At 43.4% G+C, this 15,406-nt stretch overlaps 1 protein-coding gene across 1 annotated transcript in view; it reads right to left on the bottom strand.

The window, feature by feature from the left end:
- Window positions 1-315: 315 nt before the first annotated feature.
- Window positions 316-15,406, bottom strand: part of TNFAIP8L3 (TNF alpha induced protein 8 like 3) — a 49,987-nt gene continuing 34,896 nt past the window's right edge. The window contains 1 exon segment of the mRNA XM_029236432.1: window positions 316-1,832. Coding sequence (XP_029092265.1) covers window positions 1,270-1,832 — 563 coding nt within the window. The 3' untranslated portion in view covers window positions 316-1,269.

The following is a 15,406-nucleotide window of genomic DNA, read 5'->3' as shown; positions in this document are numbered from 1 at the left end:
TGGAAGGGCAAATCTCTTAAGGTGGTGTCCTCCAGACAACGTTATAAGGCATTAAATATTTTGTGTGAAAGCAAGGATTTGAGACATTCAGAAAAGGCGGTCACAGTGTCTATGAACTAGCTCCCCACTAACCAGGGGAACAGGCTCCACCCTATACGTGCTACCCCAGGGGCTACTTTCCCTTAGGGTCTGAGTGCAAAGCTCTTACTCTTCATTGTCTTCTTCCTTTCAATCCCATTATTCCTAACACTGTATCTAACTCCAAGGAATTTGATTTTTGAATCACAACTCCAAAACCTCTTATTTGAAGGGTAATTTCAGTTTATTAACAAACCAGAGAAAACAGCACAGAATGACTGTGAAAGACCAAGAAAGATGGATAGGGCTTCATTCTGCCCAACTCTCCTGTGCGTGCCAGCATAAACCTTCTCTGTGCCTCCCGGATGGTGCCCCTCAGATGGGGAGAAGCCAGTCCTGCAGGGGCAGGGGGAGCACAGTTCTTCTCTGCTTCTGCATGATGGGTGGGAAACTCTCTCTCCATTCTCCCCCTCCCCACCCCAGAAAGTTTCCCTCTGCAGGACCATAAACCTGCACATCTAAGACCTAAAAAACATAGCTCTTGAAAAATATTTTTCCAATTTGCAGCTATACTTTTTCACACCTTTGGATTCATTTTTATTTTGTTTGAAACAGCACATCTAGAGACAAATTGCAAACCCAGCCCATTAGAAACTATTGTTCTTTTCTCTGCTGCTTAATAGTCTAGATCCAGGTTGATCCCTGCCACATGCCAAAGAGAAACTAGTTAGACCTTTTATTAGTTTTTAAAAGCATGAACATAATCTCATTTGATCCTCACAGCAGCCCTGGGAGGTAGGCAGGTGGGCATGATGGTTCCAGGATCCAGAGGACAAAATTGTAACCGATGGAGCTGGGAACCAAACCCATGTCCTCTGACCCCTGGTCCAGGGCTCCTTCCATTCCACAAGATGAACTGGGCCCACCTAGATGAGTAGGGCAGCTTTTCTGCTTAGAATAGATGAGATGTCCTTTGGGCTTGCAAACAAAGGAGATTTTGAGTACAGACCTCAGCAGAGAGCTTAGGTGATAAACACACCTGAGCTCAATCTAGCATCAACATCAGAGGGATGAACAGGACAGAACATGGGCATCTTTGACAAGGGTTTCTTCTTGTTTTCCTGATTCTCACCTGGAACACGCTGGGTGCTGTAACATGAATGCAGCCAAGTCCAGGAGGAGGGAAGGCATTCAGAGGACTTTCTCATCTAGCAATTTATTGATTCCTTCACAAATCCTCTTGAGGTTGGGCCTACAGTCTCCATCCAGGCTATAAAGGGTGGAGAGGAACTCCATATCAGCAAAGTGGTTGAAGACATGGTTGATGCGCCCGTGGCTCCTGGGTGTCAGGTGTCTCTGTACCAGTTCATGCACCAGGTCCTTGCACTCATGTAGGAGCTTGGAGAGCACATTTCTATCGAAGGTGTATTCTACCTCATAGAAGCTGACGATTGTCATGGCTGTCTGGTTCAGTTTCTTCCTGAGCTTCTCCACGATAACAACCTCCTCCTGGCTGAACTGGTTGTTCCGGTAGAGGATCCCAATTTTGATCGCCACCTTGATTAAGTCTTTCATGATCTTGTGGGCTTCCTTCTTGTTGTGTGTGTGCTCTTTGGTGACTTTGTAGAGCTCATCAAAGATCTCGCTGCTGGTGTCATCAATCAGCATGTTGGCCACAGTTTTACTGGCTATTTTGCTCAGAATCTTCTTCTGGGCTTGAAGGGCAAGGTTCTTTGAACTAAAAACATCAGGACCTATGGTAAGAAAAGAAATAAAAGTTATAGAAATACTGGAACTGTTTATTATGTTTCTACAAGTGAAACACACTAACTTGAACTTACGTTCTTACAGCAAAAATTCATGCCTTCATACCCCACGACTCTTTTATGGAACCCCACCCCAGCCCGGTTACTCCACTGTGCTTGCCACATGACGTGCTTGTTTACCCTCTTGAACCTTTTAAATTGTGCTCTTTCCTCTCTAGACGTGGTCTCCTCATGTCCGGGCCAAATCTCACGCTTTTGACTTACTTCATGCAAAAAGCCTCCTTGACTCTATTTGCTCACGAAGAACTCCCTACAATGATTACTGCCCAGGAAACTATTCAGTTTTGCAAATTTACAGAAGGAAATTATTGCTTAATGATAAGAACGTAGCACCAATGCCAACCCCATTCTTAGGACAGACCTGGGTGGTTGATCATGGTAGTATTTTTTCTTTTCTTTTTTTTTTTTTTTTTTTTTTTTGCGGTACGCGGGCCTCTCACTGTTGTGGCCTCTCCCGTTGCGGAGCACAGGCTCTGGACGCGCAGGCTCAGCGGCCATGGCTCGCAGGTCCAGCCGCTCCGCGGCATGTGGGATCTTCCTGGACCGGGGCACGGACCCGTGTCCCATGCATCGGCAGGCGGACTCTCAACCACTGTGCCACCAGGGAAGCCCCATGGTAGTGTTTTTTGACTGAGTCTCAGAATTCATATTTCATTGAGTCTAAGATGTATTTTTTTTCATGTTTGATATCTTGGAAATTGGGATGTGTCTTATAGTCACTGTTGCGAGGTGGTAGTTGTGCTGTGGTTGCATTACCTGTGTGTGCATCAGTTTACACAATAGGAGACAGATTTGGAATAAGTCATGAGTACTCTTGTAAGAAATGTTGCTCACCAATGTTCTCGATGGCACACAGAACCACATTTTGTGGGAAACACAGACATCAACAGTTCCAAGCAAAGATGCTTCAGCTGAGTACAGAAGTACCCTGAATGTGAGGAAGCTTAGAAAAACCAAAGCCAGTTTATTTCCCCGTTACTTTCCACTTTATGAACGAATGAGAACAATATATGTTAAAAGAAATAACACTATGTACAAGTAAGTCTAAAAGGGATCTTTCAATAAGTATAAAATAAAAATTCTAAGCAATAAGAAAGCAACCATTTGCAGTTTAATTGGCAGCATTTTCTTCTTTCTTAAGAGCATAAAAGGCATCTTATAATCGATGGTGTCTTAGATTGGATCGAATACTCCATGAAGTCACCAGTTAGCTGGAACTGATATTTGACAGTCAGCAGTACGTGTGTGCATCGTTCTTATCTTCTCAAGGACATTCAAGTCGCTGGAGGACAGAGACAACATCTCCTACAGCACCTAGCTCAGTTCTGGGCACAGGGATGGAATGGTGTTTGTTAAGTTACATGCCAGAATAATACTGCAGAAGAATAAATTTTCCTTTGAGAACTGACGGCTCTAGGATCTCTAGAGTTTTTGTCCAGTGCTCTGTGGCAACATGGAAGTGACAGGCAGCATGGACAGACAGGTGGCCACACATACTAGCTTTTGCAATCCTGTCTGGCCCCTCCCCAACTCATATCCCACCCCCTCTGCCCACCTCAGACCCATCCCCTCAGTGGAATGCTATTAATCCCTGGTGCTTAGGTCTTGCAGACACGGACTCAGTTAACACTTAAACACAAGTGCCGCAGCACTTCCTCCACCCGCATATCCCCTCATGGACTGACTCCCTCCCTCCCAGCCCAGCCTTGCTCCCTCGGCCCTGGGTCTTTCCAGGACAGCTACTTCTGCTAACGGACCTCTTCCAGATGTAAGCTGCAGGGTCATGGCCTTGAGTGGGGTCACTAAAGTGGGATCAGCAGAACTAAAGCAGCAGGCACCACGGGTCTCCCACAGTCCCAGGAAGCTCTCTCCTAAAAGTCTGAGACCATAGACTCTTTAAGCAACTTTGGAGCAAGTGACCCTGATACAGCCAGGATTTTCCCTTCAGCTTCAGTGTGAAGGGGATAAACAGTAATTCTTGACTTTTTCTTACGGTGAGATTTATGCCCTTCCAGAGTTTGAGACAAATAATATTTCTGCCCGGTCTGATCATCTACCATGGTCACCCAGACCTTTGTGTAAATAACCTTTGTTCCAAAAACATCAAATTCCTCCTCCCCAAACAAATATTTACCAGCATTAAGGATGTTTAAAAGATTGTGCTGTATGCTTTGAAATCAGTTCCACAGGAGAAACTTAAAGACTTTGAGCTTTGGCCCTGTCACCGAAATAAGTATATGCCTCCTTAGGTGATTATTTTGATGGGAACAATGGAATCTAGATGGATCTGTTCTGGAATATCAAAAAATGAGTCATTTCTTTGTAGACACAACTCCTAAAAACTGCTTGAGAAGAAGGTATTTGAAGAGGTTCTCTGGAAATGCAGCACACATGCATTTACACAGACGCAACAGATCAACTGTGTGTCCACTGGAATGTAAGCTCTGTGGGAGCAGGGATTTGTGTCCAAGCCCCACTGGACGTCCCAAGCCCAGGGCATTGGTGGCCCACGGCAGCTGTTGTTGAATGAGGAAGCACTGGCTCTGTGCCAGGCACTTCATGGCTTTAACCCTAAGAGCTGGGTGAAGCTGGTGTTTTTAACCAAGGCTTCCCTGCTAGCCGGACTCCAAACCCTGCTCTTTTCACCACCAGCATTCCCAGAAGTTTTATCCGAGCAGTGGTCATCACACCTTTTGCTGTTACAGCCCCATAAGAATTTTGAAAAGCTAGTACCTCCTTGCATATTTTTTAACTTGACAGCAAGTATTTTTCACCTTATGGTTAAATAGTTAGAATTTCTAAGTAGATTAAATGTCTAGATATTATAAATATTGATACTTTAAAATCAATGTGTTAAATTATTCTTTTAAAAGTGTCCAGTGTACATACCACATACCACAGTGATACAACATCCATTATTGTCCGTTTTAAAATGACAGGAGCAAGCTCTCCTTTAAAAATTAGAGCTGCTGCCATAAACAAGACAAAAAGACAACCCTCAGAATGGGAGAAAATATTTGCAAACGAAGCAACTGACAAAGGATTAAAAATTTACAAGCAGCTCATGCAGCTCAATAACAAAAAAACAAACAACCCAATCCAAAAATGGGCAGAAAACCTAAATAGACATTTCTCCAAAGAAGATATACAGATTGCCAGCAAACACATGAAAGGATGCTCAACATCACTAATCATTAGAGAAATGCAAATCAAAACTACAATGAGGTATCACCTCACACCGGTCAGAATGGCCATCATCAAAAAATCTACAAACAATAAATGCTGGAGAGGGTGTGGAGAAAAGGAACCCTCTTGCACTGTTGGTGGGAATGTAAATTGATACAGCCACTATGGAGAACAGTATGGAGGTTCCTTAAAAAACTAAAAATAGAACTACCATACGACCCAGCAATCCCACTGCTGGGCATATACCCTGAGAAAACCATAATTCAAGAAGAGTCATGTACCACAAGGTTCACTGCAGCTCTATTTACAATAGCCAGGACATGGAAGCAACCTAAGTGTCCATCATCGGATGAATGGATAAAGAAGATGTGGCACATATATACAATGGAATATTACTCAGCCATAAAAGGAAACAAAATTGAGTTATTTGTGGTGAGGTGGATGGACCTAGAGACTCATACAGAGTGAAATTAAGTCAGAAAGAGAAAAACAAATACCATATGCTAACACATATATATGTCATCTAAAAAAAAAAAAGGTTCTGAAGAACCTAGGGGCAGGACAGGAATAAAGGTGCAGACGTAGAGAACGGACTTGAGGACATGGGAACGGGTAACGGTAAGCTGGGACGAAGTGAGAGAGTGGTATGGACATATATACACTACCAAATGTAAATAGATAGCTAGTGGGAAGCAGCCACATAGCACAGGGAGATCAGCTCGGCGTTTTGTGTCCATCTAGAGGGGTGGGATAGGGAGGGTGGGAGGGAGACGCAAGAGGGAGGGGATATGGGGATGTATGTATATGTATAGCTGATTCACTTTGTTATAAAGCAGAAACTAACACACCATTGTAAAGCAATTATACTCCAATAAAGATGTTAAAAAAAAATTAGAGTTGCTACATTATTCTTTTTTCTCCTTGAAATTGTATCTCTATTCTATGACATTCAGAAACTTTAACTTGATATCTGTTTTTATGCTTGAAAATGTTTTATTTGATCAATCCGTCATAATTCTCTATAACCAAAGGATCCATACATATTGAAATTTAAATTAAAAGACGATTCCAGTGATCAAAATCTCCAGTCCTTAAAAAAATTCCTTCTGGAGCGAGTTATCATTCTAATTATTTTGGGTACAAGTATTAAACTTTTGATAAATACTAAACATAAAAAATAAAGTTTTAATGGAAATGCACCTCCAAATGAGATGGGGTAGGGGCAGGTTATGGTGCTTTGATTAAGAGAGGCATCACCAACACCAAAGCTTCACATCATCCCTTTGTTTGACCAGGTTTTCCAACCCAGGAAAATGTATTTGTTGCAATAAGATTCCTTATGGGTGGGAACCCCATGACTGAAACAGTGGAAAGAAGGAAAGTTCACCACCCTGTGACCTCAGATTGTTGCTCTGACAGATGAATTTAGAAAAGTATTGCGGCTTCCTTGGTGGCGCAGTGGTTAAGAATCCGCCTGCCAACACAGGGGACACAGCTTCAAGTCCTTGTCTGGGAAGATCCCACATGCCACGGAGCAACTAAGCCCGTGTGCCACAACTACTGAAGCCTGCACGCCTAGAGCATGTGCCCCACAACAAGAGAAGCCACCGCAATGAGAAGCCCTGGCACCGCAACGAAGAGTAGCCCCTGCTCGCTGCAACTAGAGAAAGCCCACACGCAGCAACGAAGACCCAACGCAGCCAAAAAAAAAAAATTAAATACATTTATATAAGAAAAGAGTACTGAAGTGAGAAAGAGGAATTGGATTTATAAATCAGTTCCCCCAAAACTCTCCTCATCTGCTCATCGCATGGAAAGTCTCTGGTCTCTCCGTGGTGCGCACACCAGTTTGAGTCCTGCTCTTTTGTAAGAGCAGCAGCATTCCATGAGATGTTAAGTGGTGTTCTTTGGGGGATGGGGGTGGGGGAGGGGAGTAAAGAGGTTTTTTTTTTTTAAAGGTTATACTCCATTTATAATTATAAAATATTGGCTATATTCCCCATGTTGTACAATATATCCTTGTAGCTTATTCTTTGCATAATAGTTTGTACCTCTGAATTCTCTACCCCTATCTTGCCCCTCCCCTCTTCCCTCTCCCCACTGGTAACCATTAGTCTGTTTTCTGTATCTGTGAGTCTGCTTTTTTGTTATATTCACTAGTTTGTTGCTGTATGTTTTAGATTCCACATGAGTGATATCATACAGTATTTGCCTTTCCCTGACCGACTCATTTCACTTCTCATAGTACTCTCTGAATAAAGTTTCTTGATCAAATAAGTTTGGAAAACACTGGGTTAAGCAACATTAAACAGAATCTTGTAAGACTTTAAAAATATTTCTTTAATTGATTAGGGTGTTTTATCAACTGTCAGAGAGGCGTGGGTATGGTAGGCAGAATCATGGCCCCCAAAGATGTCCACATCCTAGTCCTGGAACCTGTGCGTGTGTTACCTCATCTGGTAAAAGAGACTTTGCAGACATGACTAAAGTTAAGGATTTGGGGATGGAGAAATCACCCTGGATTAGCCAGTGAGACTGATGCAATCACAGGGGTCTTTATCAGTGAAAGAGGGAGAGAGAGTCAGAAAAGGAGATGTGGTGATGGGAAGAGAGGATCGAAGGGATGTAAAATGGCTGGCTTCAAAGATGGAGGAGGGAACCACCAGCCAAGGAACGTAGGCAGCCTCTAGAAGCTGAAAAAGGCAAGGGAACAGATTACCCCTAGAGCCTCCAGAAAAAATGCAGCCCTGCTGACACAATGATTTTCAGACCTGTATAACTCATTTAGGATGTCTGACCTCCAAAGCTATGAGATGATAAATTTATGTTGTTTTAAATCACTGAGTTTGTGGTAATTTGTTACAGTAGCTCTAGGAAACTACTTGAGGTGAGTAGAGTGTGGTAAAGCATTTCTCAGTTTTATCTGGTCAGGTAACTCTGGTTTATTCGTTGTTGTTTTTTTGTTTTTTGGCGCACTGCAAGGCATGTGGGATCTTAGTTCCCCGACCAGCGATTGAACCTGTGCCCCCTGCAGTGGAAGCACTGGACCGTCAGGGAAGTCCCAGAAAACTGTGTTTTTTGAGTAGAGTTACCAACTGCCCTGATTTGCCAGGATTGAGGGGTTTCCTGCATGGTAGACTTTCAGGGCTAAAATTGGAAAAGTCCAGGCAACTTGGGACAAGTTGGTCACCCTATTCCTGAGCCACTAGTGATACATATTATCATTGACCTAAAAAATGAAGAACAGGGAAGTAACAAAGGAAACATTCCAGAGGGAGGAAGATGATACATACCTAATACTGAAGATCCTATCATCTCAGCAGGGTAAGCTGTATACTCTTGTTGCCACACTTATTTTTTGCGGTACACGGGCCTCTCACCGTTGTGGCCTCTCCTGTTGCAGAGCACAGGCTCCGGATGCGCAGGCTCAGTGGCCATGGCTCACGGGCCTAGCCGCTCCGCGGCATGTGGGATCCTCCCGGACCAGGGCACGAACCCACATCCCCTACATCGGCAGGCGGACTCTCAACCACTGCGCCACCAGGGAAGCCCCCTTCTCTACTTTTAAATTCCAGAGTCAATCTTAACCTTTTTTTTTTTTTTTGGGGTCTTTTTTGGGCCAAGGTTTCTTTTGTCCCTTGGTTGCTCTGCAATTATTGAGCATTTACTATTTGTTCAACTCTGTAAGAAGTGCTGTGGGGGACTCCTCCCCCCCCAATATTTAATTGGGTCCTACTCTGAATATTGTCCTGCAGGGAGGAGAGATATAGACAAATGAAACAAAATACTTAAATATGTGAAACAGCCCAAATTGGCATGAGTGAGAACAGCTGGGGGAAGCTCTATGGGCTCTGAAGGTAGACTTGAATGTGGATAGGTGGGGATGGCTACAATATCAGGAAGTGGTTTCTAAAGTTATCCAAACAGGCCAGCAATTTTCCCCCAATCACAAAGGCCTTGGGTGGTTTCCCTCATATGTTCTCAGCTATTTCTCTTGTAAAAGAACATGTTATTTACCTACAAAGGGACTTGAGGTACAAGCTTCTATGGTGTGGGCTCAGGAGGGTCACAGGTATCAAATCTCTGAAGCCCAACAATCAAGAGGCTAGAGCAGAGGAATTACAGATCATCAAATTATAAGGGAAGCTTTAACAAAAAACAACAAGCAAGTAGATTCCCACACTTACTCCAGACTGTCAGTATTAAAATCTTTAGGAGTAAGGCCAGTAATCACAAGCTCTCTAACATTCAGCATGATTCTGACATGCTGAAGGTAGGGCCCACTGATCACGGCATGCCCCAATGTGTATCTTACAGAATACTAGTCCCATCAGATGTTCCAGGGGAGAAAGTTTTGTGGTGAGCTAAATGAGTTTGTAGATGACTACACATTGTGGCTGGCTTTTCATGGTGTGCCATACCAGGTAGCTTATTAAAGGCTCTGAGAAGTCCTGTAGTAAAGATACCTGTGTAGTTTTGTTATTTATTTGATGAAATAACATCAAGACATCAATCTGGTCAACTCTGACAACTCCCAGGGGGAGGGCTGGAGAGCCAGTACTGTTTCCAACATGCACACACGATTTAAGGGAGAGTGTGTGCACTGAGGGAGAGCTGGGTGGGGCAGACTTTTTGTAGATGGAAATCTTGGGCTTGTTTCTTTCCATCCATCCTTCTGTCTCCACCTTTTGCAGAGGGACCATGTTGGTGACCCATCAGGGAGAAACACTACGGGCTGAGAGGAAGAGTGTGAGCTTTGGAAGCCAAAGTCAGGAGTGCAGTTGGGATACCTGGGGAAACAGGCCTAACTGGCATGCACATGTTTGTTTGTGGGAAACACCGGGAAGATCTAGGATAGGTCGTGGCAAAAACTATTCTTTTTTTCTTGCGTACAAGCCTTAAGAAGGCTCTTTTAGCCAGCAATGATTCTCTGAACCATTTTTGAACAAAAGTTCCCATTTCCCAGCCATGAAAAGTAAGGGATTGTTTACAGTAGCTTAGAATCTCTGAGAATGGAAATAAAAATGTGCTTATGCAGCTATTATTATGCAGCTCACCTAACTAGCACAAGGAGAGGAGACTGAGGAAGCTGCAAAGTTCATCCTTGTAGGAAAAAACAGGGGCTTCCTTAAACCAAATCTGATGGAGAAGCTCAGATGAAAGGATTATGGAGTCAGTGCTCTGAGAATAAGCACCCTTGGAACATTACAAGGAAAGAAAAAGTACCAGAACTATGTTGGGAAAATGGTGTGACAATGGGAGTGAACTAGTTTGAAGAGAGAAGGCAAAAGATAATTTAAGTGGGCCCTTCACTGCATGGAATAATGCTGGGGCTAGTCTGACTGATGCTTCTATAAATGATGTTCAGCTGTAGCACAGGTGATGTTTCCACGTTTCTAGAAAACACTAAGCTCTCCCGGATGGTGAAATGCCAAGCTGGTGGTGATAAACAGCAGGAAGATCTTACCAAGTCAAGGGTGAGTGGGCAGAAAAGAGGCAGATGAACTTCAGCATGATAAGGGCAAAGTAATACATTCCGGGAAATATAAATGATAGTTATGAAAGATGACAGGCTGTCAGTTACAGCCCAGAGAGGAGCTTTGAGCATCAAGCCAGGATGGATTGTGGCAGAGAGGGGCTAGGGGACAGACTCAGCTCTTCTCTCCTTACTCTCAGGACTTGGTAACTTCTCTACCTCTGGTTAAGGAGTGTGTGGAAAACTTGCATATAAGAATGGATAGCTGTTTCAAAATTATAAAGTTATCTGTAATAGCACTCACACAATATCACTTCACTTCTGTAAACGGCTTAGGATAATGGCAAGGAGAGTTAGCTAAAAATGTTAAGTAGAAGTTAGGGGTGGAGATGGTACCCTGAGAAAAACCATCTGTGGTGCTTAATAAGCACCATCTGTCAAAGTCGAAGGTCCAGAGTACAAGGAAGGTGGGAGTCTCCAGGGCATGGGGAGGGGAAGGCCTGGGCAAAGGGTGATTTGAGGTAGTCCAAGTTTCTGGCACTCAATCACTTACATTTAACTGTTGGAAATAAAGTTCAAGAAAGCTTCCTTGAGACGGAGCAGCCTTACAAACTACTTTGAATGTGAACTTTCACAATGAGCACCTATCCTGCTCACCTGCACAGGCACCCAGAAAAGCTGATTGGGCCAGTCATGTCCCTTAAGCTCCATCCTTCACAGCCAATAAGGGGCCAGGAGCCGGGGGAGAGTAATACCCTCCCCCCTCCCTTCCTGCTTCCTGGTCGGTTCTCTGAATGAATGATAAGGAAGGGGTTGGCTCTGGGGGTGAGGTGGTCTGCAGGATGGGATATCCATGACAAGGATACAACACCTTCTAGAGAAGACATCGCCTCTGCTTAAGTTCTAGGTCCCTAGGTAGCTATGGGGACAAAACTATTAAGGAACCTTAAGTAGTTTTTTGAAATGCAAACCTAACACTGTTACAGTTTCCAGAAAGACTAACTGAGGTGTTGCATCTCCAGTGGAGTCAAACTGGAGAACATTTTCCTTCCCTTGTATAGTAAGACTGTGGTTTGTATACTGCCGGAGTATTAAAGAAAAAAGACGGCACTGGAGGTACAATGACGTGAAATGGTCAAGGGATGGTAGGATCTTTGAGTTAGAGACAAGCAAAATCTTGATCCTTCCCTCCCCCCACAGAAAATGATCAATGCTTGGCAGCTCATGAAAAATGCCTTTTAGGTCTAATCCCTGTCATATTTGAATGAGATGGCATTTTCTAGGCTTAAGAAAGGTACTTTGGGATAATTTAAAAGGCATCACAGTAAAACTTAGATGACCTAGGAGGGATAGGAAATAGACTTTTCTGACTGGGGGTTAATCCAGCACACCCTTGAGGCTTTCTTAGGTTTGGTCTCTTCCCCACCCTCCAAGAGAGCCTTGAGGACATGTCCCCTGGGCTCACCCCTGATGCTGAGAAGACCTGAGGTCCCCAGATTTCCACTGCCTGCAATAAGAAGCAAGCAGCTTGTGGGTCCTGTGAGTGGGTCACCGTGACTTGAAGGGCAGCAGCTTCCACCAGGCACTCTGAGGGCGTGTGCAAAATGAAAACATTAGAACCTTTATTTCTGTTTCCTTGTTTTCTAATGAGATGGGTTAAGCTTTACTAATATTTAACATTCAGGCTAACCTTGGGACCCACTGGTGTGTGGCATTCTAAGGAAAGGGGAAGATCCCCCTGTTTCCCGGGGAGTGTTTTAGTGTGTCTCTCTCATTTGTTTGTTGCCTTTCAGCAGTTTTGATTTTTTTTGGCATATGTTTGCGTGTGCTTGGTTAAACAGACTCACTGATTATATTATTTAGTTCTAACTAAACTAACCCTTATGAAATGGACCAATGATTTCAAAAGATTCCTGCAAGAAACAAAACTGAGGCCTGAAGACAATACACTAATCATGCCAGCACAAGTAAATGGCAAGAACATGGCAGAGCTGACGATTATCCTCCTCATCGTAAGAGCTTTTCTGCAGCCAAATTATAAGGTAAAAGTACTGATCTGGTCAGATCAAACAAGAAATGGGCTATAAAAATTTCAAAAATTCTAATAAGATGATTTGAAATATGGATTTTACACACTTTTACTTGCCTCGAGATATTCCCCAAGGCAGTAGGAAGCCACAGCAATTAGCAAGACAGACATATTGTGATTTTGATCTTAGCTTGTCCTGTGGGTGACGGGGAGAGGCAATAAGGAACAGACTGTGTGACTTTGGGGGAGAGGGATGCGTCAGGGGTGATGCTGAGTGCTTCTTCTAGCTTGGGAGATGTGGGGTGGGGAACATTAGGCAGCACCAACTGAAACAGGCATCTGGGAGCATGTGTGGGGAAGATGACTTCAGTCCTGAGCACACTGAGTTCGAGGGGTTCCAGGGGGGCATCTAGGTAGAGATGGTCACATGAGCCTGTACAGTAGGCACCTCCAACTCAACATGTTCTACCCTGAGCTCCCCATTTCCCCATTCAAACCATGTCCCTATCCATCAAGCAATTGATGGTGAAAAGACCTAGTTTCCCTAAATAATTAGCCAATTAAAGATGCAGACGTAGAGGATGGACTTGAGGACACGGGGAGGGGGAAGGGTAAGCTGGGATGAAGTGAGAGAGTGGCATGGACATATATACACTACCAAATGTAAAATAGCTAGCTAGAGGGAAGCAGTTGCATAGCACAGGGAGATCAGCTTGGTGATTTGTGACCACCTAGAGGGATGGGATAGGTAGGGTGGGAGGGAGAAGCAAGAGGGAGGAGATATGGGGATATATGTATATGTATAGCTGATTCACTTTGTTATACAGCAGAAACAAACATACCATTGTAAAGCAATTATACTCCAATAAAGATGTTAAAAAATAAAAAGATCCCGAGGGATAAACAGGTTATTCCTTTAAAATGCAAATTCCTACTTTAGTGGTTAAAATGTACTCTGTGTTCAAAGCTTGCTGGGGATCAAGTTAGTCAGAACCACACGATAGCCCTCCTAGGGCTTCTCTCTCCCCTTCGTGGCCCACCACCAAATCGCCCCTCCTTCCCCACCAAGAAAATGGATTATTTTAAAATGAGGATAGGAAGTGAGAGGCAGGCTTGGGTACAGTAGGATTGGGGTGGAGAGTGGAAGGAGGAAAGACTGAATTGCTAGAGACAGCCAAATGCAGGGGAGGGGTGTTGCATTAGCCAGTCTTCACCACTTTGCATTACCCTTCATGTGGCCAGTCGTCCTGCCTCTAGCTCGGGCTTGGGTGCCCCTGAAATCTTGCCTTTGGGTCAGGCCTGGGAACAGGCACAGAGTTTTGCTTTGCCCTGGGTGGCTGCTCAGTCCTAGAGATTCATTCATCCAGCAGTCAGGAGTGAGGATTTGAGTGTTTTGGGGGGACCAGATATGATGAAATTTCCTAGCTAATACTGGATGTTTTAGGGTGCTGAGAAAGGACATGCAATAGTAGACAAAACAGGGTGTTTCTTATAGGAAAGCAGATTCAGATCATTGTGACACCTTACACTGAGTAATTACACTTTAAAACCAGCATTTGATGACATTCAAGATGAAGACTTTTTTTTTTATTTCAAAAAAATTTCCTGGGCCTTGAAATAACATCGTTTCAGGTGAAGTGAAGCAATTTTGGCAGGGTCAGCTGTAAGACCTTCCAGCTCATTATCTCATTTTGTCGTAGATGCCCCCAATCCACTCATCCATTCGCACTGAGGGATTCATAGTTCAATTAATAATCATGTCAGAGATAATGTTAACTACTGAGCACAGATTATGTACCTGAGGTAGTATATACTATGTATTTGATCCTCACAAGAGGTCTGCAAAAGAAAGACTGTAATAAGTCCCATTTTATAGATAAGGAAACTGAGGAACAGCAGATTTAAGTAATTCATTCAAAGCTACGAGGCTAGTAAGAGAGCTGCAGTTGAGTCAAATCAAATCTAGACAAAGCCTGCAATCCTTGCCTTCCTGCATCTGCTTTTAGAAGATTTTCCCTGGCTCCCTAATGACTGTGATTTCTCACTTATTTGAGACATTAATTATGCCTCAATTAAAATTCCTATCTAGCAACAAGATTTACATTTCATAATTTTTTTCTTAAATACAAAAAAAGCCAGTCTTATGATGTGATAGAACAATACTACCTATTCATCAAAACTTGAAGGTAGATGTAGCTCTCATCTTTAGAGGGCATTCTATATATTTGAACAGAGTTGCGTGGTGGTTTTGTTTTTCATATTGATTTTACAGCTAGCTCTGAAAAGTGAATGGGTGATCATTTTACTTACCAGAGCTAACTGAAGCAGATACTTGAGAAGTCACGGGGGGGGGGGGGGGGGCAGGGTGAATCATCTCCAACTCAACAGGTTAATTTTGGAGATCTGAGAGATATTTTTTGTCTCACTGCAGTAGAAGAGCAATCATCACTAAAAACAACATCTACTTACATGATTTCTTTAAACAAAGCTTATTCATCCCCTCCCCCACTCTCTTTTGCATCTAAAAAAAACCTAGTGTCTCTCTGAATAGTAGGTCATACTCAGGCATAATAAAATAAAAATAGAGTCTATGTATATAGTGCATTATGCACAGTAACTCATTGTATCCTTGCAACAACTTAACATGCATGTACTAATATCACTACCACCACCACCACCACCATCATCATCAATTTACATCCAAGGAAACCACGCAAAGGGAGATTAAGCAGCTTGTTTAAAACTACCATTTAGGAAGTGGCAGAGCTCGATTCAGACCCAGGCAGACTGCCCCAGAGTCCCGGGCTTCAA

The sequence above is a fragment of the Monodon monoceros genome, unplaced genomic scaffold (genome assembly GCF_005190385.1).
Source record: "Monodon monoceros isolate NGI ecotype Baffin Bay Population unplaced genomic scaffold, NGI_Narwhal_1 Super_Scaffold_21, whole genome shotgun sequence".
Taxonomy (NCBI): Eukaryota; Metazoa; Chordata; class Mammalia; order Artiodactyla; family Monodontidae; genus Monodon; species Monodon monoceros.
The sequence above is the reverse complement of the archived record's forward strand: the minus strand, read 5'-3'. Positions and strand labels throughout refer to the sequence as shown.